At 38.1% G+C, this 23,990-nt stretch overlaps 2 protein-coding genes across 2 annotated transcripts; both read right to left on the reverse strand.

The window, feature by feature from the left end:
* Positions 1-670: 670 nt before the first annotated feature.
* On the reverse strand, positions 671-15,771 carry LOC107769278 (gamma-tubulin complex component 4-like). The gene is given in 16 exon segments (XM_016588485.2): positions 671-1,000; positions 1,083-1,205; positions 2,099-2,252; positions 2,953-3,041; positions 7,834-8,059; positions 8,326-8,520; positions 8,594-8,649; positions 9,135-9,221; positions 9,951-10,034; positions 10,106-10,186; positions 10,366-10,635; positions 11,845-11,962; positions 12,634-12,732; positions 13,798-13,934; positions 14,567-14,858; positions 15,354-15,771. Coding segments are annotated over 16 exon segments (2,250 nt in total). The 5' UTR covers positions 15,530-15,771; the 3' UTR covers positions 671-937.
* A 420-nt stretch (positions 15,772-16,191) lies between these two features.
* LOC107769277 (U1 small nuclear ribonucleoprotein A-like) lies at positions 16,192-23,382 on the reverse strand. Its single transcript, XM_016588484.2, has 5 exons — positions 23,192-23,382; positions 22,917-23,089; positions 17,614-17,707; positions 17,238-17,326; positions 16,192-16,716 (listed from the first exon to the last, which is right to left on the reverse strand). The coding sequence occupies exons 1-5, from the start codon at positions 23,313-23,315 to the stop codon at positions 16,423-16,425; spliced, it is 774 nt and encodes a 257-aa protein (XP_016443970.1). The 5' UTR covers positions 23,316-23,382; the 3' UTR covers positions 16,192-16,422.
* Positions 23,383-23,990: the final 608 nt, after the last annotated feature.

A 23,990-nucleotide genomic window follows, 5' to 3' on the forward strand; every position in this document is an offset into this window, starting at 1 on the left:
AACCAAACAACGTTTTGAAAATGAGTTTAAAAAAGAAAAGAAAAAATTCTTATAGACAAACATATCCTAAACTGATTTTTTCTAGGTTATTAAGCTTGAATAGATGGAAAGAAATCATCTAAAAACTTGTCTTTATTAAAATTTAAACCTTGATCTTTCATGATTTTTACCAACTTTCATTAACCACTTGTGCTACTTCAAATCTTATGATTGAACAAGCCCTCCCCCATCTTATGTTCTTCTTCCTTCTCCATCCCTCTTATTTGATCTATACGGTCAAATACCTTTTGCACTCATGTAACCAGAAGGTCACGGGTTCGAACCGTAGAAACAGCCTCTTGCAGAAATGCAAAGTAAGGCTGCGTACAATAGACCCTTGTGGTCCGAGATCCTTCCCCATCTTCAATTTTTATCTTCCTTCTCTTTCCCTCTTATTTGATCTATACGGTCAAATACATAGTAACTTTCTCTTGTTTTCAGAGATTCAAAATAATGCACCAGGAAGGGGGGGGGGGGGAACGTAATTCACCACGAAAAGACAGTAGAGGAGAACAGGAAAGGGTAGCACTACCGCCCAAGTCTTGTAAGAAAATGATCAGCCAGCTAACAGCATGACCTCATTTTGAAACATGAAACTCAAGCAGATAGTTCACAGTCCAAAGACAGATAGTCCTCCAATTTCTTCTCGAAATCCTATTTAATAAAAAATTCCCCAAATTGATTAATAAAATGTGATTGAATTCTTGTGTAGCAATTAAACGTTGATGTCACTCGTTCTCCTCTTTTCAATTCCAGTGAACAACATGAACTTGACCTATCATTTGACTTATCCAAGTTTGAAAAGCTTTATACTGCGTTATCAACACTGAATTCATCACATAACCAATATAACATAAGCCATCACATTATATTGGGTGGCTTTTAAAAGAAGAAATTATCACTGCAGAACAGATGCGGGTGGCTGAGGTCTGACAATATTGAGCACCCCTCTTGCTTTTGCCTGTAGATAAATTTTTAAAAGTAATATAAATAAAATAAGCAAATAAATATGAAGCTTCCATGTTACTCCAGAAGAGATTTACCTCAAAGAAGGAATTGAAATTGAGTCTCAAAAGAAATTGCCTAAGGAATGGGGCTCTCTGGCTCCCAGCAAGCCTGCTACTTCGGAGTATTGTATACAGGGAGTTTGATTTCTTGTTGAACTCCTGAGACGTCATAAGAAATAAGAATTATTGCAGCAGGAACCGATCCACGCAATAAATAATTCAAAATAGTGATCATCGACCATAGAGGGGAGAAAAAAATCACCTTCAAATACTTAAGTCAAAATAAGATTTCATCATTCACAAGTAATAAGTTCTTCAACGAACAAAAGCCACAGAAAATCTAGTGCGGGAAACTAATTTATCTGTCACGGTATAGTTTACATCATAGTAATAGTGATGATAACCAAATTAGGTCACACCACATCTTTGTCAGCACTCATTAGTCAGATAAGTTGAGGTTAGTGGTGGCAAACAGGTGGGTCGGATATGGCCGGGTCGAACACGGGTAATACAAAAACGAATATAATATCCGAGCCGACCCATATTTAATACGGATAGAAAATGGATTAACCGGCGGATAATATGGATGACTTCTTGAACATGGTCACTTTTGGGAGAATTCCTACTCTCCCAAACTTGAGGAATCTCCATTTTTATATCTTTGCAAATGTAAAAGTTAAACTCATTGATTATCCATTATTTAAGTGGATAATATGGATCTTATCCATATTTGACCCATTTTTAAAAAGTTCATTATCCAATCCATTGCCACCACTAATTGAAGTAATCAAGTGTTAGAAGCTGGAGAATGACAAGCGACCAAAACATCAAAGAAAAGACGCCTTGGCTTCTATTAAAGAGTATATTTACATGAAGAACGTCAGAGGTGGTGAGCAAAGGGCAAAGCATTTTGACCCAATTTGTGTATGGAAAATTCTTGCTTCTTAGTGATGAATTTGAATGGACCAGCCATCAGTCATTCTCTGGACATGTTTTCCTTGACTATCATTAGAAAATGAAAACACTAGAAGCATAAATCAACTCAAAAGTACCTCAGCTATGTGCTCCAGCTCCTTAGTACTTCTATTGCTTTCATCACTTTCGATCTTCCAACAGAACTGCAAGCATAGTTTCATTATTCCATCCAGAATTCTTGAGACAGAACCGATGTCCAAGAAAGATTGTGAAATCAGCGCAGCCAAGTAACTGAAAAACAACCCAACGTCCATCAACTTTTTATATCAAAGAACAAGCAGCAATCACAAGATAAGAGTAGCAATGACATAGTAATCTTGCCAATATTGAAACTAAGGGCAGCCCGGTGCACGAAGCATCCAGCATTACTGAAAAAACTACTAGAAGTTCAATACTATGAGAACTAAGGTGCGGTAGTCTCATCTCTCAGGACAACAAACAAGTCACCAATATACGCAAACAAATTTTTTTATACACTTCTAACTTATGTCGTAAAATTTTGCTTATGTTTTTTGCTTCTGTGTGAAAGCTTACGGCGGTGGTTATGCAACAGTCTTCACATTGCAAAATGTAGTTCAAAAACAGACAACCTATATCTGAAATAGAATGTCCCAGAGATAAAAAATAGCAAACTACAAGTCTACAGCTTAGATTGGTAATGATGATCACGTTCTAGTAGCTCCATTTCATTAACAATATGATATAATTGCAGATTAATGTTTCAAGAACAAATTAGTGGTGATAATCTTTGACAATATACACCTGAAAAGGACGACAAAAATCTAAGAAGCATAGAGCAACAGTGTAGAACTAGGAAACTTCAATAATGCATACAAATTTTAAATTCCGAAAGGCACTGATAGCAGCAGTTGCAATCACTTTTCAATAGTTACAGGCAGCATAGTACATGTCAAAATGTCCAATTACTTACTCTTGATGGAAGCCCACAAGTTCCGTGAAATCTTGAGAATTCTGAATATGAGATTGCAAAATGTTCCATTGAGATTCTATCACATCCACCTGAGAAAATAAATGTGTTTTTAGGTTTTTGCAAAGACATTATGGCGGAAGACAACAAAGAGACAAGACTTTCAAGGTTGTCTAACAGAGAACTTTCTTGTGATTGCTTCACCAACTACCGATTTAAGAATTAGAATCACAACTTTAATGGTGATGGACTATGACATGTTCTTTCATATAAATTAGTAAAGTTGTTTCCAATTAAGTTGAAGAAAATAAAATTGTGACTTTTCACATCATATGTGTGAGAATGCACGGGAGAAAAATTTATATTATTGATTTTCTAAAGTGTTGTACAACGCCCTATTTATATACAATGATTACATAATAATAGATATCTACTTCCCGATGTGGGACACTATATATGACTAGCTACTTAACACTCCCCCTCAAGCCAGTGCACATAAATCATAGGTACCGAGCTTGTTACAGATGTAACTAATACGAGAACCAGTAAGAGACTTAGTGAAAATATCTGCTAGCTGGAACACCGAATTTGACGCAATATGAAGAACAGCTTGATTATCACACACCAATTCCATCTTGCTGATTTCTCCAAACTTCAACTCCTTGAGTAACTGCTTGACCCAAACTAGCTCAAACATTGTCATAGCCATGGCTCGATATTCTGCTTCGGCGCTAGATCGAGCAACTACATTCTGTTTCTTGTTCTTCCAAGAGACCAAATTACTTCCTACTAGAACATAATATCCAGACGTAGAACGTCTATCAGAAGGTGATCCTGCCCAATCAGCATCTGTGTACCCAACAATCTGCTCGTGGCCTCGATCCTCGAATAGTAATCATTTGCTTGGAGCTGATTTTATATATCGAAGAATGCGAACAACTGCATCCCAGTGACTATCACAGGGAGAATCCATAAACTGACTTACAATACTCACCGGAAAAGAAATGCCAGTCTAGTCACTGTGAAGTAATTCAATTTGCCAATCAACCTCCTATATCTCGTAGGATCTCTAAGAAGCTCCCCCTGTCCTGACAGAAGCTTAGCATTCGGATCCATAGGAGTGTCAACAGGTTTGCAGCCCATCATTCCAGTCTCCTCAAGAATATCTAAAGCATACATCCGCTGTGAAATAACAATACCTGAGCTAGACTAAGCGACCTCAATACCTAAAAAATACTTCAATCTGCCCAGATGGCCAGATCCTTAGTCTGGAAGTGCTGAAAGAGATGTTGCTTCAGATTAGTAATACCATCCTGATCATTGTCAATAATAACAATAGCATCAACATAAACCACCAGATAAATACACAGATTAGGAGCAGAATGCCGATAAAACATAGAGTGATCAGCTTCACTGCGAGTCATGCTGAACTCCTGAATAACTGTGCTGAAGTAACCAAACCAAGCTCGAGGGAACTGTTTCAAACCATCTAGTGACCTGTGCAATCGGCATACAAGACCACTAAACTCCCTCTGAGCAACAAAACCAAGTGGTTGTTCCATATATAAACGTATTCCTCAAGATCACCGTGGAGAAAAGCATTCTTAATGTCTAACTGATAAAGAGGCCAATGACGTACAATAGCCATGGACAAAAAAAGACGAACAAATGCTACTTTAGCCACGGGAAAGAAAGTGTCACTATAATCAAGCCCAAAAATCTGAGTGTATCCTTTTGCAACAAGACGAGCCTTAAGCCGATCAACCTGGCCATCCGGGCCGGCTTGGACTGCATAAACTCAACGACAACCAACAGTAGACTTACCTGAAGGAAGAGGAACAAGCTCCCAAGTGCCACTCGCATGTAAAGCAGACATCTCGTCAATCATAGCCCGTCGCCATCTTGGATGAGATAGTGCCTCACCTGTAGACTTAGGGATAGAAACAGTGGACAAAGATAATATAAAAGCATAATGTGGTGATGACGGACGATGATAACTTAAACCGACATAATGGAGATTAGGATTAAGTGTGGATTGTACACCTTTGCGGAGTGCAATTGGTTGACTAAGAGGAGACAAGTCCACAGTAGGTGCAGAATCTGATGCAGGACGTGAATCACCTGGGCCTGATGTTGGACGTGGACGACGATGATAAGTCAAGAGTGGTGGAGCTGTAGAAGGTAGAACTAGAGCTATAGGTGGTGGAACTAGAGCTATAGGTGGTGGAGCTGCAATTGGAGTTGTAGGTGGTGGAGTTGCAACTGGAGTTGTAGGTGGTAGAGCTGGAGTTGTAGAGGAAGATGAATGGGAGATAGTGACTGAATCTCCAAAAAATGAAACTAGTAGCACCTTAGAAATATTTAAGTGATTACCTGGACCTGTGAAGTATGATTGAGTTTCAAAGAAGGTAACATAAGCGGACATAAGGTACCGCTGGAGGTAGGAGAATAGCATCGATACCCCTTTTGCGTTCTCGAGTAACCCAGAAATACGCACTTAAGAGCACGAGGAGCTAACTTATCTTTTCCTGGAGTAAGCCAGTAAGGTTATGAACAAAACACGTGCTTCCAAAGACACGAGGTGGAAGAGAGAACAAAGGTGATTGGGAAACAGGATAGAGAATGGAACTTGATTCTGGATAGCTGACGATGGCATACGATTAATAAGATAGCAAGATGTAAGAATTGCATCCCCCCAAAAATGCAACGGAACATGAGATTGTATGAGTAAGGTACGAACAGTTTCAATAAGATGTCTATTCTTTCTTTCAGCTATCCCATTTTGTTGAGATGTGTACGGACAATATGTTTGATGAATAATCCCATGAGTGTTCATAAACTGCTGAAATGGGGAAGACAAATACTCTAGGGCACTATCACTAGGAAATGTGCTGATAAAAAACCCAAATTGATTTTGCATTTCAGCGTGGAAGGTCTGGAAAATAGAAAACAACTCAGATCGATTTTTCATCAAAAATATCCAAGTGCACCTGGAATAATCATCAATGAAACTGACAAAGTAGCGGAATCCCGAGGTAGAACTGACCCGACTAGGACCCCAAACATCTGAATGGACTAAAGTAAAAAGTGACTCTGCTCGATTATCAAGATGCAGAGGGAAATAGGAGCGGGTATGCTTACCGAGCTGACATTGCTCACACTCTAGAGTGGACAAGTGAGATAAACCAGGTACCATTTTCTGAAGTTTTGACAAACTGGGATGTCCCAACCGTTTATGTAATAAATCTGGTGAATCAGTAACAGGACAAGTTGTTGAAGGAAGAAAAGATGTAAGTCCATGTGATTTAGCAAGGATAAGGTAATAAAGTCCATTTGATTCACACTCAGTACCAATGATCCGCCCTGTACTGCGTTCCTGTATAAAAACAAGGTCATCAAGAAATAAAACAACGCATTTAAGTGATTTGGCTAAGCGACTAATGACTATGAGATTAAAAGGATTACTGGGAACATAAAGAATTGAATCTAAGGTAAGGAAGGAAGTGGGCTTGCTTGACCTATTGCAGTTGCCATGGTTTGAGACCCATTGGCCATTGTGACTGTTGGAAGAGATTGAGAATATGAAATAGTAGTGAAAAGAGATTTGTTACCAAAAATATGATCAGATGCACCTGAATCAATGACCCAAGTATCGGATGATGAAGATTGGGAGACACAAGTCACGCTATTACTTGTTTGAACAACGGAAGCTATCTCTGAAGATGTCTGTTTACATGCTTTGTACTGAAGGAACTCAATATAATCCGGTAGAGAGACCATCCAACTATTCATAGTATTGGATCCCATTTCGCTACAACCAATTTCTCAAATTCTTGACCAAAAGTTGTATGGTTATCCGTGGAATGCCAAGTCAAAACAAGTTAAGCTAGAGCCTCCTTTTTTTTTCTTAGTTAGATGAAGTTAGACACAAAAGCAAGCTAAAACTTGGATACGGTTGCTGGAAAATCTGGAAATTTTCGCTGGAAACTGGAAATAGCTGCCGGAAAAATAAAACAATCGTCGGATTTTGGTGTAACCTTGATGGGTAGGCTCGGAAACACCTCCTGACCAAACTGTCCTCAAGAAGGTTTGCCGGAAAGTGGCCGGAAACAACTACACGCACAGGCACGTGGGACAGACGCGCCGGCAGATCTCTCGCTTCTGACGGCGCGTGAGACGTCCTTTGCCGGAGATTCTGGCTGGGGTCTGCTCGTCGGAGGATGCTTAACCTTGTGGTGGTGTTGGTTTTCGCACAACACCAACAGAAAAGGGACTGACGCCGGACAGCCACCGGAATTCGTGCAGTGACTTTTTTTTCTCCTTCCCGGAGTCCCTGGTATTTTTGCACAGCGTTGAATCTCTGACGTTAGCTCTGATACCATGTGAGAATGCACGGGAGAAAAATCTATATTATTAATTTTCTAAAGTGTTGTACAACGCCCTATTTATATACAATGATTTACATAATAATAGGTATCTACTTTCCAGATATGGGACACCATACATGACTAACTAGTTAACGTAAGAATTGTCAACGAAACAACCTTTCTGCAAGCTATAAGGTATCAAAATTCTTAAGTATAGGACAGGGCATGTGGAAGTAAAAAGTTCCAACATTCAATCATATGCAGGTCCATGAAAATAAGCCCAGTTCTGAGCTTCAAGAGTCTATTTTCAGCTGAAGGAAATGAAAGAAGCAAACTGCCTGATTAGTTTACTATATCATAGCTCATATATTCATGCAATCGTGGAGATTTGTCAGTTCAAAGAAGAGCCTTTTAGCATTAAATCTATTACACGATAAAGCATTTGGTTAAGAAAGTTGGATCCTCTATTAAGCAATGATAATTGACAGGATGCACACAGATATCTTACAGGAAATACCTGAATATAGAATTGAAGATTTCTGATCAAGAAGGCCATGTGCTCTCTAACATGCCACATTGGTCTAAGGCGTTGCCTTCGATGCTGAGACACGGATGACTTTCTCGAGTCATTTCGAAGTTTAGCAAAGTCAATATGATCTTGATGCATAGCAAAAGCCCATGATTTTTCCAACTCCATTTGCGTCCTCTTAAGACGGAGCAGATACTGGAATATCCTTTGATACCTAACGCAAAATAGCAATTAATAAAAAAGAGTAGTTACTAAAGGTTTTGGCAAACAACAATGTTTATGTATCGTTCCTGTTCACATCCTCATTTTATTCTGGTGGCTTGTTTCTAAAGATATTCTGGGTGGTCAGCCAAGACATTATGCCATTTGCAAAACCATATACTCAAAAAGTATTTTTCAAATAAGAGAAATATTTCCTCTTCTACGTTCACTATTTGGATTTTGAAAAGATATAGATTTCATGGCAGCAGTAAATATTACTTGGATAGCACTTCCGGTGTAACAAACAGCTGCAATGGCCAGTTAATAGAATATTCAAGGGAAATGCCATCCCATCCATCAAGGGACACCTCCAAAGATGCATCTGGGTGCCCTACTGAGTCTCCATCTTTATTCACTTTTACCTTGGGCGGATCAACTGGTGAGGGTTTCAAAGCAATTCCAAATGATGGCATCCTACATTAGGAAAAGTTAATGTGACATAAACTGTTAAGACATTTTAAAATAAGAAACCAAATTATAATCTTACCGCAAAGACACCCTTGAAAACTATTTATCCTCTTCACCAATAGTCTTTAAAGCAGCCTGCAATGTAACCAAGGCAGTTCAAGACTTTAGATATCTTTAATGATTACAACCACGACAAAAACCATTCCACGCGAAGAGCAAAGAAGAAGCAACTGGACAAAGAAAATTCTGCCTCTGCCATTTCGCTCCAAATTTGGTTGAAAATAAACAAAAAAATAAAGAAGCATTTAGAACAACACAACAGCCTTCTTTATTGTGATTTTTTTTTTTTTGGTTGAGGAAACACAGCAGTCTTCCTATAGACAACTTATCAAAGACCTCAGCATATCAATAACCATTCAACCGGACTTCTCAAAATCATGGATTGCTCTTCAGGCAACCAACATCAGTTACCTTTTAATGAGGCCAGACAAGAAAGAAAAGAACCAGTACGTAAAACGTAAAAATTATTTTAGGAGTTGGAATGCTGAATGCAAGACAATAGAAAAATATGAAAAACAAGAGGCAGTAGTACGTGCATTATTGTCCTATACAAGACCTACTAGTTGAAATGGGACCATAAGATCCGCTTCTGCAGTAGATTGGCGAGGTGGTAAACGCATCAACTGGCGACTCTCCTCGAGGAAACTCTGCCAGAAATACCTTTTGTCAGTACTACTGAAGAAACAAAAACTTCATTTGCAAAAATCATTAAAAGGAATAGCTCTCAAACAGCACATGCTCTTTAGTATTCAACTAGAATAGCACTAGCTCATTTTGGCATATTCATTAGTCACCTACACTTCTCACACATATTTACAACAAATGCAAGTTAAATATAGCTGAGCCAAGACATAAGAAATTAGCTCTACTTATGTTGCATCAATTAGTGCCTATGTCCTTTCCACCAATAGAATATAGAAGAAAAAAAAATCACAAGCCTATGTAAGTTTATGACTACTAACTGATGAAATTGCTAATTTGGTTGCTGCCTATTAATATACATAGGTAGTTTATATTTTGCCAGTGATGTATTTCACATCAGCATGAGTTTTATTTATATGATACAATAACAAAGTTTATTATCCAGAAAATCTTCAAGAGCATCTAGATGATACTAATATTTCCTTCATAAGAACCTTCAGCATGTTTAAGTTAGGTTAAAAAACCCTAGGCTTTGGAGATAAAAACAGTAGCCACATAGATTACTCAGAATACTAGTACAAAACATAAAATGCTCCCTTCTATTGATCTTTAATTGAATTATGCAACTTTTTCGCTGAGCTGTCCCAAAAATTGAAGGAAAAAAAACCATCAGGAGAACATGATATCATTGACAACACTGTGAAACATAAGTTGTAGAAGTCAGTTTCCTTTACCTGGAAAAAATCACCTTTTTCTAAAAGAAAATAGTCTTTAAGAGCCTTCAAGTGCCCATTTAAGTCGGCCCGCACAACAACAAGCTGCAAACAGGAATGATTCGTAAGTGCATTTTCTGCAGCAAGGGAAGAAATGGTACAGTACGAAATTGCACCTGCCACAGATGACTGGCTGCAACTGCTTTAATTGTATCAATGGCATTCTCGAATGATCTTTTGTGGAATTCAGACGATTCCTACAAATGAGATAGTTTTAATTTAGGCCAAACAATAGATAGAACGTGCACTTAGCTTCAGGAGGGAGAAATCCATCAGGAGCAGGTTAAAAAAGGTTCCAAGCTTGAATACATGTGCCAAAGAAGATATATCGCACATATCAATATTAAAGACTGATCAAGCTGATTGAATAAAAGACCTTTAAGTGTTGAATCAGAGATTCAATCTTATCAGCCTCTGCCTGCGGGAGTAAATCTTCTCCAATTAACTTATTATCCAAGGAGTTATTCTGGAAAGATATCGTCGTTGTATATCCTTGGGTCCTTTGAGATCCTCTTTGTATTTGCTGATGAGATGAACCATCCTTAAATTGAAAACTGGGACTTGGATTGCGAAGAACCCTAACAGCTTTTCCTGCAAAAAGAATTGATTCTGCAACATGCATGGTAATATACTCTGGCAGCATATCCTGCATGGAGGAGAGTGTAAAAAACGCTTAAATGATGTATGGTAGTAGGTTGATGGCAAAAGCTGCTCCATTCCATGTGAAGCAGAGAGAAGGAGAGGGAGCAACGAGAATACTTAATGGTGGAGGGTTACGGCACAAGAGGGCCAAGAATAACAGGGAACATGATAAAGTAAGCTTGGAAAGAAGAATGACTCATATTTCAACAATGATATGACGATTTTATTGTTATATCAGTTCTAGGTCCAGCAAATGGAAAAGAAAAATTTTCTTGTAGTCAGTTTTTGCTGTATCGAAGGATTGATATAGAGAAATAAATTCCTATATTGCTTATGTAATCCCACCTACCGCCTTTCTTCATGAGCAATAGAGCATCTTTCTAACTTCACTCAGAATACCGGTTTTAAAAATTATGCAATAGAATTGCAAAGGTAAACTAAATCTTTTTCAGATATGTCTCACGAGAATGTTATAGCAAAAGATCTTCGAATTTGCACCTGAATAACAAGTGAACAATGTAAAGATACATGACAGAAGCTAATATAAATCACATTGCACAATCAAATTAATGAATGCCGTATCTTCCTAAATTCACCTAAGTAATAAATAAAGCAGGACTAATAGATTCTCTAATGAACCAGTTCCATTTCCCCTAATCATATATACATCATAAAGAAGACAAAATGTCAGAAAACTAGAGTTTCTGAATGGTTGGGATGCTAAATACTCATGAGGCTCTCAATTGTCTCGTCAAAGAACTATGAGATGCGTAAGACTAAAGACACTTCTATGGAAATATATCTCGAGATCTGAAACAAGCCATTTTACAAGGACGATAATAGAGAAATATTCAAAGACGACGACCACAAAAATGAAATGTTAAGAGTACAGATCCAGAGGAAAAACATGAAGTAGCAAATACTCCATTCATCCAATTTTATCTGTCCTCTTTAGACTGGGCACTATTATTAAGACGAAATGTGGGGTCATAATTGGAGATAAAATTAACTTCTTGAATAATCCGAACCAGCTTCCCAATAAATATGATATCTCTTTCAAAGAAAATGCTGAGGAAGTGTGCGAGAAAAGCTTCCTTTCTAGGAAAGTGGACATAATTTTGGGAAAACTGATAAAATAAAGTAGGAAACAAAGTTTGGGACAGAGGGAGTACTTTGTATATAGAAGCAACAAAATGAACAATGCAAAACATACCAAAGAAATATGGAAGCCCAAGTGCCAATCACTTAAAGATGTATCAGCGACTGACAAGCGTGTCAGCTTCTCAAGGAAATGTAAAGCTGATTCCTGTTCAGAGTCTTTGTCGTCCTGACTAAGACATAATTGCAACTTACTTAGATATGTTACATATGGCTATTTGAAAAGTTACAGGACACTATAGTGACATAAAATGAATGTCCATCATGCACCAAGTTACAGGACATTCTAGTGACATAAAATGAATGTCCATTATGCAACATTATGATCAACGTTAGACGGAACGACTACACTGACTAACATGTTTGGTCCTAAAACGAGAGGCAATCATTCATTTGACTTGATGATAAAATCATGACATTCTAGAAAAACGAATGTGTTCTACTATATGCACGGTTAAGTCTTGTGAATGAGTAGTTGCTCGAGAAAAATTTCAAGAACCGGATAGTATGATAACAAACAATAACAACAGACCCTGTGTAATCCCAAAAGTGGGCTCGGGGGAGGGTAGTGTGTACATAAACCTTACCCCTACCTTGTGAAGATAGAGAGGTTGTTTCCGAAGACCCTCGGCTCAAGTAAAACGAACCACATAGTATGATAAGTTCTATGCAAATTGGGGGATCTACTGAAACACACAGCTCACCATCATAAGTCCTTAACTGAACAGTCAGCATCAAGCTATGGACCATTACCTATTACTGAGTAAATTTTGATTAATTGTCAAATGCTGCAGCAAGCGTCAAATTATCAAATAGAATTAAAGACACCCTTCTCAGGGCTTACCTGCTGATGTAGAATTCTTGATATGGATCATGAAGAATTCCATAAACCACCCAAGAAGCAAGCTGATTATACATGACCTGATGCCCATGCCAGAGGAGCCTATGCTTCAAGGAAAAAGAAAAGAGAAAAAAAAAAGAAAGGAAAACACATGTAAGGAAGAGAAAAATCGTTATTTTGGATCCATAAGCCACGGTACTCGCAGAGATACCATCATAGAATTTGCAGCTTCTGATTCCACAAAGAATAATTCTTTTCCAAGTTAATCAAATTAAATAGTAAGAAAAAGAATCCAATGGCTGGCTACATTCTTGCAGGGAGAGAAAACGTTTGCATCTTCAATGACAGAAAAAAAGATAAGCACACGTAAATTCTAAGGCACTATTTTGAAAACATTCCCGAGACTAGTAAACTCGATCAACTTTCAAATCAAATGTGCTGTTTTACTTTTTTAGGTTTACTCAATTCAATGACCACTTTGAGTATAAGCTATAACCAGTAAACGGAAGCAACTTTTCCACACGACTAATTTATCAAAAGCATCTCTAACCCACAGTCCCACATTCAACTCTCTTATCTTCAATCATATTTTGGTCATGAGGTTCTTGATCATATTCAGAAAACAAACAACAATAAAAGAAAAAATTAAGCAGAATAACTTATCTAGACAGAGATCCTTTCCCACATCAGTTCTTGAGGATACAGGAAACAGTGATGACCTAGCTCCATCAAAGTGCTTTCAACAGTCGAACAAGTGGAGTTAATAACACTCTGTTACTCAACTGCTACTTTTAATTTGGAAAGTTTTGGAAGGGGACGGTGAACAGGCAGATAAACCAATACAAGCACCAGTAAGGGGCAGGTCAGGTACACACGTTAACACAAGTACTAGTAAAGGACCAATCCTGACTAATAATTTTAAATTCCTCGCAAAATGCCCCATGGATTGGTGTATTTCTGTTAAGACATCTGAATGCCTTACCAGAAGGAAAATACAAATTGTACAACTGCTTGCATAGTATTCAAAGACCAGACATGTAAGCAACTTTTGAGAAGTATGGCAACAACCACGACAAATAGATAAGCCACGAAAAAAGAAAGAAAAAACAAAAAAACAGTTGAGAGATGAGACGGCAAAAGAATGTGACAAAGTTTTTAAATGCTCGCCTCTGAATGCATGTCTGTAGTTCCGGAACCCCACAGTGGCAGCGTTTGTGTAAAAGGTTGAGAAGTTTTCCTCCATAAATGTTATCACGTTCAATCTCTAGAATCAGCTCAAAAAGAGGAGGCAAAAGAACAAAGAACTAAAATAAGATATGTTAGTGAGTCATTTAAGGAACAAAAGCGAATGTATTGAAGTAGGAAGATCAAGAAAATCAAGGGTGGAAAAATACAGGCAACAAGAATAATATGAAACTTGAGGAAGCACCATCAAGCCTTGATCAGAGCAAAATGAGTGCCACATCATGAACTAATAAAAATTACTGAAAAGCAGAGAAATGCAGGTTCAGGAAGAAGAGAAAAGCTACTAGAGAAAAAGAAAAGAAAAACAGAAAACTTTAAATCAGCCAAGGTCACTTACATTTGACAAGGATAAAGAAATAACGAACTATGTAGTACATACTGTTTTTGTCTTTTCCAATAGTTGAACATGCAAGAAAAATCTTGATACAGCCAAAGAAACCAGCCAATCTAACAATTTCCCATCCCAGTTTTTAGTATCCTAGAAAGTTAAGCAAATGGGAAAGAACAACCCTCATACGGATCTACTGATTCAAATTCAGAATTCCACGGCAACATATTAAATTGATGTTTACATTTCTTGCTTTTGCTTGCCTCTTTCCCAGAAGACAAATATTCATCAATGATGTGATCAGTAAGCAAAGAAGTAACCAGAACACAGTATTACATCATAGGGAGCAAACAAACAACCCACCTTATTGAGGCCTTGAGTAAGCGTTGCCAAGATAGGTGGTGAATCAGACAGTAACTTTTGCTCGATATGTAGAACAGCAGACCTATAAACTGACAACACCTCAACAATACCATTCGCAATGGCCCTCCTGTACACACTTTGCTTCACTGTCTTCCCTTTCAATAGTTGGGATGTCCTCAACAGAGATGACTCATTGGCGGACCTAATCCAGCTTAAATTACGAGACTTGGCTGCAAAGCGCTCTATCTCCCTATAGTAAAATCCTAGAGTGATAATCCTCTCAATGACATCCCTGCACCCATACCCAGAATCACATGAAATACCTACACTTGGCAGCCAAATAATTATAAACGCAATAATACATCAAAGGCCCTAGATATTATAGGAGCATTTATATGATAAAATCACAAGAAGCACCTACACATTACAACCCAAAATGTATTATATAAATGCCCAAGATCCGCAGGAACAATTATATGAACTAAAGGAAGAAAACCATAGTAGTACACTATTTAGCTAGATATGCAGGTATTTCCTAAAGTAGTGAGGGTTCTATATATTTAAACCATTAAACTAGTTCGGGCTAGCTATATGAATCCTCAGTATCCATTTCACTCCATTTGGACTAGTTTTATTGCAAGCATAACCAAAATTGGGCTTAAAGGTGGTACTATACATTTTCTACTGACGAATGAATTATATTACGCATATAGAAAAAAGAAAAAAGAGAATAAATTTGTTCATTTTAATTGTTGGGAGGGTAACATAGAAGAAAAGAGTTGGAAACCTTTCACTGGGTTGAATGAAGGAGAGATCAGGGGCAAGCTTAAAGGTGGGTTCTTGAGAGATGGGAGCATCTGGGGACAACGGAATACTGTGGGTAGAATCATCTTTGTGTTCTCTTGCGTCGATTATGAGATCTCCGGTGTAACCCAACAGCGCCAGTAAGATTTCGTGCAGCATTATAGGTAAAGGAGAGAATTGCTTTCAACTGTAGAGTGAATAAAGAGGGAAAGTACAGGTTTTGGGGAAAAGCGGGAAAAGGTTTGACTGGAGAGTGAGAGTGTCCCGAATTTTAATGGGGAAAGGAATCACATTCAAACTACAGATTCTCTCCACTTTGGCCTTCTGCTGTGCGTAATTTAACTTAAGAAGGTTATGTAAATTTGTCTTCACTAAGGGGACCAAACATTACTTCTATTGCTATTTTGTATAGCGGTATTTAACTGTACACTTTCAACTTTTATTTTAACTGGTATATTATACATATTAAATTAATTATATTAAGATAATGATCGGACAGTTAATGTCAAAAATAGAAAAACCCTCGTGTTAAACTAGGACTGAACTCGGAAAGAGTACTACATACTGTTGTCTTTTTCCAATAGTTGATTTGAGAAATACGTTATCAATTCAAAAAAAAAAATAGTTGATTTGAGAAATAGAACGACAGTTACAACTTACAATGGCATATATATTGAGTTGTGAATAAGATTATACCATTGTAAGGTGACAATATTACATCAAATTTTGTGATTGATAAAATCCTGATATTGCAACAGAGATAACTTCAACACCAAGAAATGGTTACAGCACCTGGCATTATAGATTAAGACTTTAATCTATGATTAGACTACACCACCAGCTTTTAGTATTTCTTCTCTACAAGATGCAATAGGAAATTGAAAGCAATGTTCCAAACAAAAAAGGAGGTGGTAAGGTGCTATTACACAACAAATACACTGGTGAACTTAAATATCCAAGGATCATAAGCTTAAATTTGCAGCTGAGCAACATCCAAATCCTAGTGAAAAATAATGTTTAATTCTACAGACAGCAGCTAAAATATAGTCTATCTACTTCTTTGCATATGTAATCAACATGGGATTCTCAGGGGTAATTTTGAATCCTTGAAGGGCTTGCATAGCAACAGTTGATTGCATCTCATCTCCATATTCTAAGAAAGCAATTCCAGGCTTTGTTTCAACCATCCGAACTTCCTTGAAGCCAGGATATTGGAAGAAGAGCATTTGTAGCATCATTGGAGTAGACTGATGAGGAAGATTCTGCACAAACAGTATGCTATTTGGAGGAGCAGGAGCCTCCGGTACAGCAGCTTTAGCTCCACCCATGTATGGTATTTGCGAGAACTGCAGCAGTTGGACAAGGGAAAAAAAAAAATTACGTTCCAAGAATTCTCTCATAAACAGCATATATAATTAGAAAGAAGCACCAAATTTACTACATTTTTACCCCTGGTGATAAGAAGGTATTCCCATGCCACACAAAATTAAGGTGCCAAAATTTTAGCAGAGTGAGAAATAAATTCACACACTACACTTCCGGAAAGGTTACCATAGAGACGAATTGCAATCTAATCAAGAACCCCATAATAAAAAACTCATTAAGTTTTGCCGCTGAGGTTTCTCTCCATCCTAACTCGAAAGTGCACAACTGCCACTTTCCATGCACCATGGTGCACTTTCAAGTAACGCTTAATTGGAAAAATCAGATGACATCTTTTAAAATGAAATCTATATCATATCACCTGATAACCTTCCTAGAGTACATGGCGACAGGACAAAAGATAATACAATCCCACTAATTTAACATATATGGTGCAGAAACAGAAAACTCTACGAGATCTCTGAAAAGAAGGGAAAATGCTTACAGGAGGTGTTGCACCATAAGCACCACCATATGCAGGATTCAGACCCATTCCAGCTTGATTAGCATCTTGCTGGTCCTTTTTCTTTCTACCTGCAGGATCAGCAAACAAATAGCTAAAATTTGCAATAATCAGGTAATTGCACTTTCTTTTCTTTTTTATTTGGGAATGTGGGTGGGTTGTAGGAGAGGGGGAACAGGGAAGCTAATCACACCCACAGAAGTTGGAAGGTAAAATTTATCACCCTATTATTATCTGTATCTTAAAGCAAACAGTACGCAGCAAACTGTATGAAGTAACACATTTAGCCGTACAACACCTCCTCTATGGATTCAAAAGAATATACAAACCCTCGAAAATTTTCAAATGAAAGACTTACCTTTATCCTCATGCCTCTTTCTTTTTTCTCGAGGGACAAAAGTACCATCAGCTTTTGCTACAACATCAGATTTCGTCTTTGCATATTGTATTCTCTGACAGACATGTATGTGTGTCAGAATAACTATGTAACCAACCAATAGTACACCAATAAAAATATAACAGTAGCTATCAAAGTGACATTGAGACATAATTGAGGTAAAGAAGTTAATTCAGCAATTAAAAAAGAGACTCCGGGTTGAAAACTCCAACCTCGTTAAGTATCTAGAAGCAATTGTAATTTTGCTTGAGTAATCAACAGATGAACATAGTGTGCGCATGCAAGAACCACAAACAAAGAGGTGACACATTGTATAGCCGTCATATGCACTTTGCTAAACCCTGTTAGCATGTATGTGCAAAGAATAGCATAGCATGTAAAAGTAAACACCGTGAAAATTCACAACAACAGTTGGTTTAGTCAACCAGAGGAAACGGAAAGAGTAGCATCTTTGATGTAAGAATAACCAAAGTATACAACAACAACAACAACCTAGTAGGATCCCACAAGTGGGGTCTGGGGAGGGTAGAGTGTAGGCAGACCTTACTCCTGCCCCGGAGGGATAGAGAGGTTGTTTCATGTAAAACAAAATCTATAAACATTTTAACCATAATGCATGTGCATCCTCATAGTTAATGGTAGCACGCTATGCAAGAGCAACAAACGACTAAACTTTAGATGTTTGTACTTTTTGACTTTTTGGTGTAACATCAGGAATGTATTTCACACAGACAATACTGGAGTTAACTTTATGGGAGTTTGAGTTTTTTCCCTGCAACTATTTGCACTTCATGGGTGCCTGTGGGCAGCAATAAATTTAAATTGTATTAATCAAAATTGAACAGCAAGCAATGAGGTGACACCTAGAACTAGCATTACTAATCTTACAGTCATTAGTATTAGAAAGGTAAGACCTAGCCCCCCTTATTTCTTTTGAGATATTAATAAATAACCCACCCAGAAATCCGTCATTGTAACCTAGGTGGTTCCCTTGAAAAAAAAAACCTAGAACTAGCATGAGAAAACACTCTCTTAAACTCAAGTGAAGAGGAGAATATGCAACTAGTACGACAATTGAAAGTAAAGGAAGTATGATTTGCAAATTCAAGCTCACATGAAGCTAAATCAACACACACACACACACAGACTCTCTCGACCCAACACAGACTCTTTGGTGATGGACTTGGAGATCATGAGGAAGAGGAAGAAGAAGACTGTGTATGGTCAACCTAAGATCAAGTGGGGAGCCTTGACTAAGTACAAAACTTGCAAGTTAGGGGAGAAGTTGGTGGTTATGGGGGCATGGAGGAGTAGTGGGAACGCGAGTGGTACGTGGACAACGAACGCATTAGGGAAGCTGCTAGAGAGGTGCTAGAGGTATCGAAGGGTTACTCTGGTGGACACAAGGGGGGTTGGTGGTGGAATGGAGAGGACGAAGGAAAAATAGAAGCCAAGAAAGCTGCGTATTTGAATATGGTGGAGAGCAAAGACGAGGAGGAGAAAAGGACGATGAGGGAGTGGACAAGAAGGCCAAGAAGGAGGCGAAGTTAGCGGTTATAGCGACTAAGACTGCAGTGCTTGGATGTTTGTATGAAGAAGTTAGGGATAAAGGTAAGGACAAGAAGCTGTACATGCTAGTCAAGGTGAGAGAAAGGAAGGCACGTGACCTGGACCAAGTGAAGTGTATCAAAGACGAGGAAGACAGAGTTTTGATGGAAGACGCACATATTGACATAGATGGCAGACTTACTTCCATAAACTCCTAAATGGAGAGGGGGATAGGGATATTGTGTTTGGTGATTTAGAGCATTCCGAGAGTCGTCGAGATTTTGGTTATTGTAGGCGTATTAAAATTGAGGAGGTTGAGGGAGCTCTGCGAAAGATGAGCTGGGGAAGAGCGACCAAGCCAGACAAAATCCCGGTGGAATTTTGGAAGAGCGCGAGCAGGGCCAGATGAAATCCCGGTGGAATTTTGGAAGAGCGCGGACAATGCCAGATGAAATTCCGGTAGGTGAAATGGAGACTTGCATCCAGTGTTTTATGTGATAATAATGTGCCACCTAAACTTAAAGGTAAGTTTTAGAGTGGCGGTTAGACCGACTATTTTGTTTAGGGCACAGTGTTGGCCAGTCAAGAACTCCCATGTCCAGAAGATGAAAGTAGCAGAGATGAGTATGTTGAGATGAATGTACAGTCATACCAGGATTAATAAGATTATGAATGAAGATATTCGGGTTCAGGGTGAAAGTAGCCCCGGTGGAGGACAAAAAGCAGGAAGGGAGGTTTAAATAGTTTGAGCATGTGAAGAGGAGAAGCACACATGCCCCAGTAAGGTGTGAGAGGTTGACATTGACGGGTCTGAAAAGAGGTAGAGATAGGCCAAAGAAGCATTGGGGAGAGGTGATTAGGCAAGATATAGCGTTGCTTCAGCTTACGAGGACATGACCCTTAATAAGAAGGTGTGGAGGTAGAGAATTAAGGTAGAAGGCTGGTAGGTAGACGAGAGTGCTGCTTTCTCCTAACAGTAGTATTAGCGTTACTATTGTATTCGTTTATTGTTAGATTTCTATTACTACATGTTGTTCGCTTCTTTTTGTTATTATCATGTTGTTGTTATTGCTTGTTTCTACTACTTTATTTTCATCTATCGGGGGTCTATCGTAAATTGCCTCTCTACCTTCAAGGTGGGTAAGGTCTGCGTACACTCTACCCTCCCCATACCCCACTTGTGGGATTATACTGGGTTTGTAGTTGTTGTATACACACACACACACACACACACACACACTATATATATATATATATATATATATATATATATATATATATATATATATATATATATATATATTCTCTTTAATATCCTCATTTAGCTGAGGACAAAACAAATTTCCTTTTTCCAGGTTGAAATATCCTTGACAAAGACTCTCTTAACCAATCTCTGAAACTAGGAGATACAATTGCTTACTGAAACAATTAAAAGGTCAACACAAATAATGACTTCAATCATCTATTCTGACTCCACTCTTCCATCTATCGACCAACATATCCACAAGATGAATATCAGAACATATGTCAAGGATTGACCATGTCCTATATAGACCTCCGGTCCGTGGATAATTACACTATAATGATCGAATGTGCTAAAACAAACAGGTTTATCAGAAAAGACCCTATAACCTTTTTCTTTTAAAGACCTATAACCTCTTGTAATCAATTGAGACTTAGCAAGACACAACACAAGGAAAGCAACTATATAGATGATACTCAACTAGTTGGGAATAAGCTTTAGTTGTTAAAGTTACTCCTCCATTAGTAGACCAGTATTCGGAGTTCCCTAGGATTAGTTGGTAACGCAAAAATGGGTCATCCTAGCCCATCGTCATTGAGTTCTCAACCTAGGGTTATTACATCATACATTCTACTTAATATATTTCGGAAAATGCATAAAGACCTGTGAAGGCAGTTCCGCATCGGTTGGTCCGAGAGGCGAGAAGTCATGGCAGAGAAGACTAAGTATAATAATATATCGGGGCTATTGAATATAGAATCTTATGAATCAAGCATGACAAGCTTTTTCTGTCTCCTCTGTCTACCTCCGAATAACGAGACCAAAACCCGCTAATCTCACCACTTGGTCATGCCGCATCTTACCCTCATGCCATTAGCCGAAGAACAAACTAATGTGCCCTTATCAGTCAAGCACTCCAAAATATCAACTATGTCGAATCAAAAGCGGTTTGGTGATTTATCAGGAGTTCCTAGTCTGGTCAGAGACTTGTATTTCAGTATATGATAATCGTAATATCCAGAGAGCACCTAGTTTGAGCCAACTCCTATCCTAAAGACAAATTGTTTAGTAGCAGAAACTACAATAAAGCGGAATGAATACAAAGGATCCAAATAATTGAGCATTGAGGTGGCATTCATTGCTCAATAGACTGAATTCAAACAATGAAAGATGTCATACTCAGTCCAAAGATATGCCAAATCAATTTCCTCAAAATTTATTGTCTAGTAGTTTGCTAGATTGCATTGTCTAAGAAAGAGGAGGATCACCCATGTTAGTTGGTGTTTCATGTGCAAAAGCTCGGGCAAAGACGTAGATCATCTTCTATTGCATTGTCAAGTGGCTAATCATTTGTGGAGGGTGGTCCTTAATTTATTTGGGACGCAATGGGTGATGCCGAGCACAGTAAAAGAGGTGTTGCATAGCTGGGCTCATAGGAGGGGGAAGAGAAGTCCAAGAGTATGGCGTGTTGCCCATTAGCAACTATGTGGGTTATCTGGAAAGAGAGAAATAGGAGGGCATTTGAAAGGGTGGAACAAGATTTTATAAAATTGCAATAGTCTTTTATTTCTTGTTTCTTTTTAGGGTACTCATGAAGTCCCTATTTGAATAGAGTATTGGGTCTCTTTCGTTGAGAACCATATTTGGTGTACGTTCTCTTCTTTTAAAATATGGCTTGTATACAGGGTACTCATGAAGTCCCTATTTGTATAGAGTATTGGGTCTCTTTCGTTGAGAGCAATATTTTGGTGTAGGTTCTCTTCTTTTAAAATATGGCTTGTATACAGGGTTTCCCCCAATTGTTAATAAATTTATTTACCTTATAAATAAATAAAAAAGTAGTTTGCTAGATTGCAACAATTATGCCCCAATCCCAAGCAAGTTACAGTTGACAGTATGAATCCTCACTATCCATGTCTCTTCATCTAAGCTCATCTAGTAGTTTGCCAATGCCAAAAGCAGTTACATTCTTCTTTCCATACAGCGCAACTAGTTTGAAAACCTCAAGGAAACTTATCCTTACTCCTAGCAGCTCCACCTCTTATATCCATCACATCCCCAAAGTCAGCCAGTGTAATATTAAAACACCATGAAAAATAGTATTCTCTAATTGAGCATAGGTAAGATGCCAAAATGCTTGAACATTCAATACATATCTAGGATCATTTATCAAATAAATAGAGTCACACTGAAGATTTAATTCGCTTTAGCTCGCCAGTCCCAGGTCCGTATAAAGAGAAAGCAGGAAGATTACGGTGAATTCATAGCCTAAAAATAGCTAAATTATGAAAGATCAATCATATAAATCTCCATATAGCCGATCTTTGAGAGGTCTAGTTAATTGATTGATAGTAAAGTGGATTCTTTTAGCATCTGTGAACTAAAATTGCAGCAAAGCACATTGCAACAGTTAGGAACTAGATTCCAGTAGTGAAAATTCACAGAAACAAAAGGAAGTCGGAGTAATGAATACCATAGGCTTATCGTAGAAAGGGAAACCCTGCATCTGGCGAAGTGCATTGCTAGCAGAAGAGACTTCCTCAAACACTACCCACGCCTGCCCTTTGTGCTTTAGGGTTTTGAATGCTAAAACCTCCAGTATCTTACCAAACTGTGAGAACACAGCGTGCAGCGATTTCTTCAGCTCTACAATTCATTCACCATCAATACGTAACACATCAACACAAAGTGAACACATGAGAAGATAATGTTTTACGTACAATTTTGAGAGAAGCAGGGAATACCTACCTTCAAGCTTGATTTTTTCATTGAGGTTGTTGATATAAATAGTCACATTTGGTGGAACGTCGCCGCCGCTGGGGTTCGGGTTTGGATTCGGGTTCGGGTTCGTATTCTGGTTCGCCTCCGCCATGGCTGCTCTTCGCTGCAACTTTCGCCGGCAGCAGAAACAACTTCAGGTAGTCGTTAGTTTCTCCAGAAATTTTTATGCACGAGTAGGGCTTCTATTTGGGCTTAAGCTGGATGAACATATTGGGCTTGGCCCATTTATAATTTGGATTTGCTCTACTTATCAATCCTCAGACCAGTCGGACAATAAATCCTTCTAGGGAAAGTATTTCAGACAATAGCCAATAAATAAAATAAGAATTAACCTAAATAGCCACTCACATAATCTCTTAAACTAAAAATAGTAGGCGAGTATAATATATGTATAATTCATGTATAGTATATGTATAACTGTGTATAATAGATATATACCGGCTAGAAAAAGTAAATATTAAATCTGACTGGCTATTTGTGTAACAATCCCCGTGCAAAAAACTTCAGTTTCCATTAATGAAAGCCAGTAGGTCAAGCAATGGAATTTTTACCTTCCTATACACTATTTGAAACCTTATTACCTTCCCTACTCAAGTTTCAATTTAATTACATGGTCATATACAATTTACCAATTATATACAATAAGTTTTAAATAAGGAATATCAGTTATTTTCTTATCCCTTTATACTTGCTCTCTCTCTCTCTCTCTCTCTCTCTCTCTCTCTCTCTCTCTCTCTTCGTCTCTCTACTCTCCTTCTCTGTTTTC

This window comes from Nicotiana tabacum, chromosome 19 (assembly GCF_000715075.1).
Source record: "Nicotiana tabacum cultivar K326 chromosome 19, ASM71507v2, whole genome shotgun sequence".
Classification (NCBI taxonomy): domain Eukaryota; kingdom Viridiplantae; phylum Streptophyta; class Magnoliopsida; order Solanales; family Solanaceae; genus Nicotiana; species Nicotiana tabacum.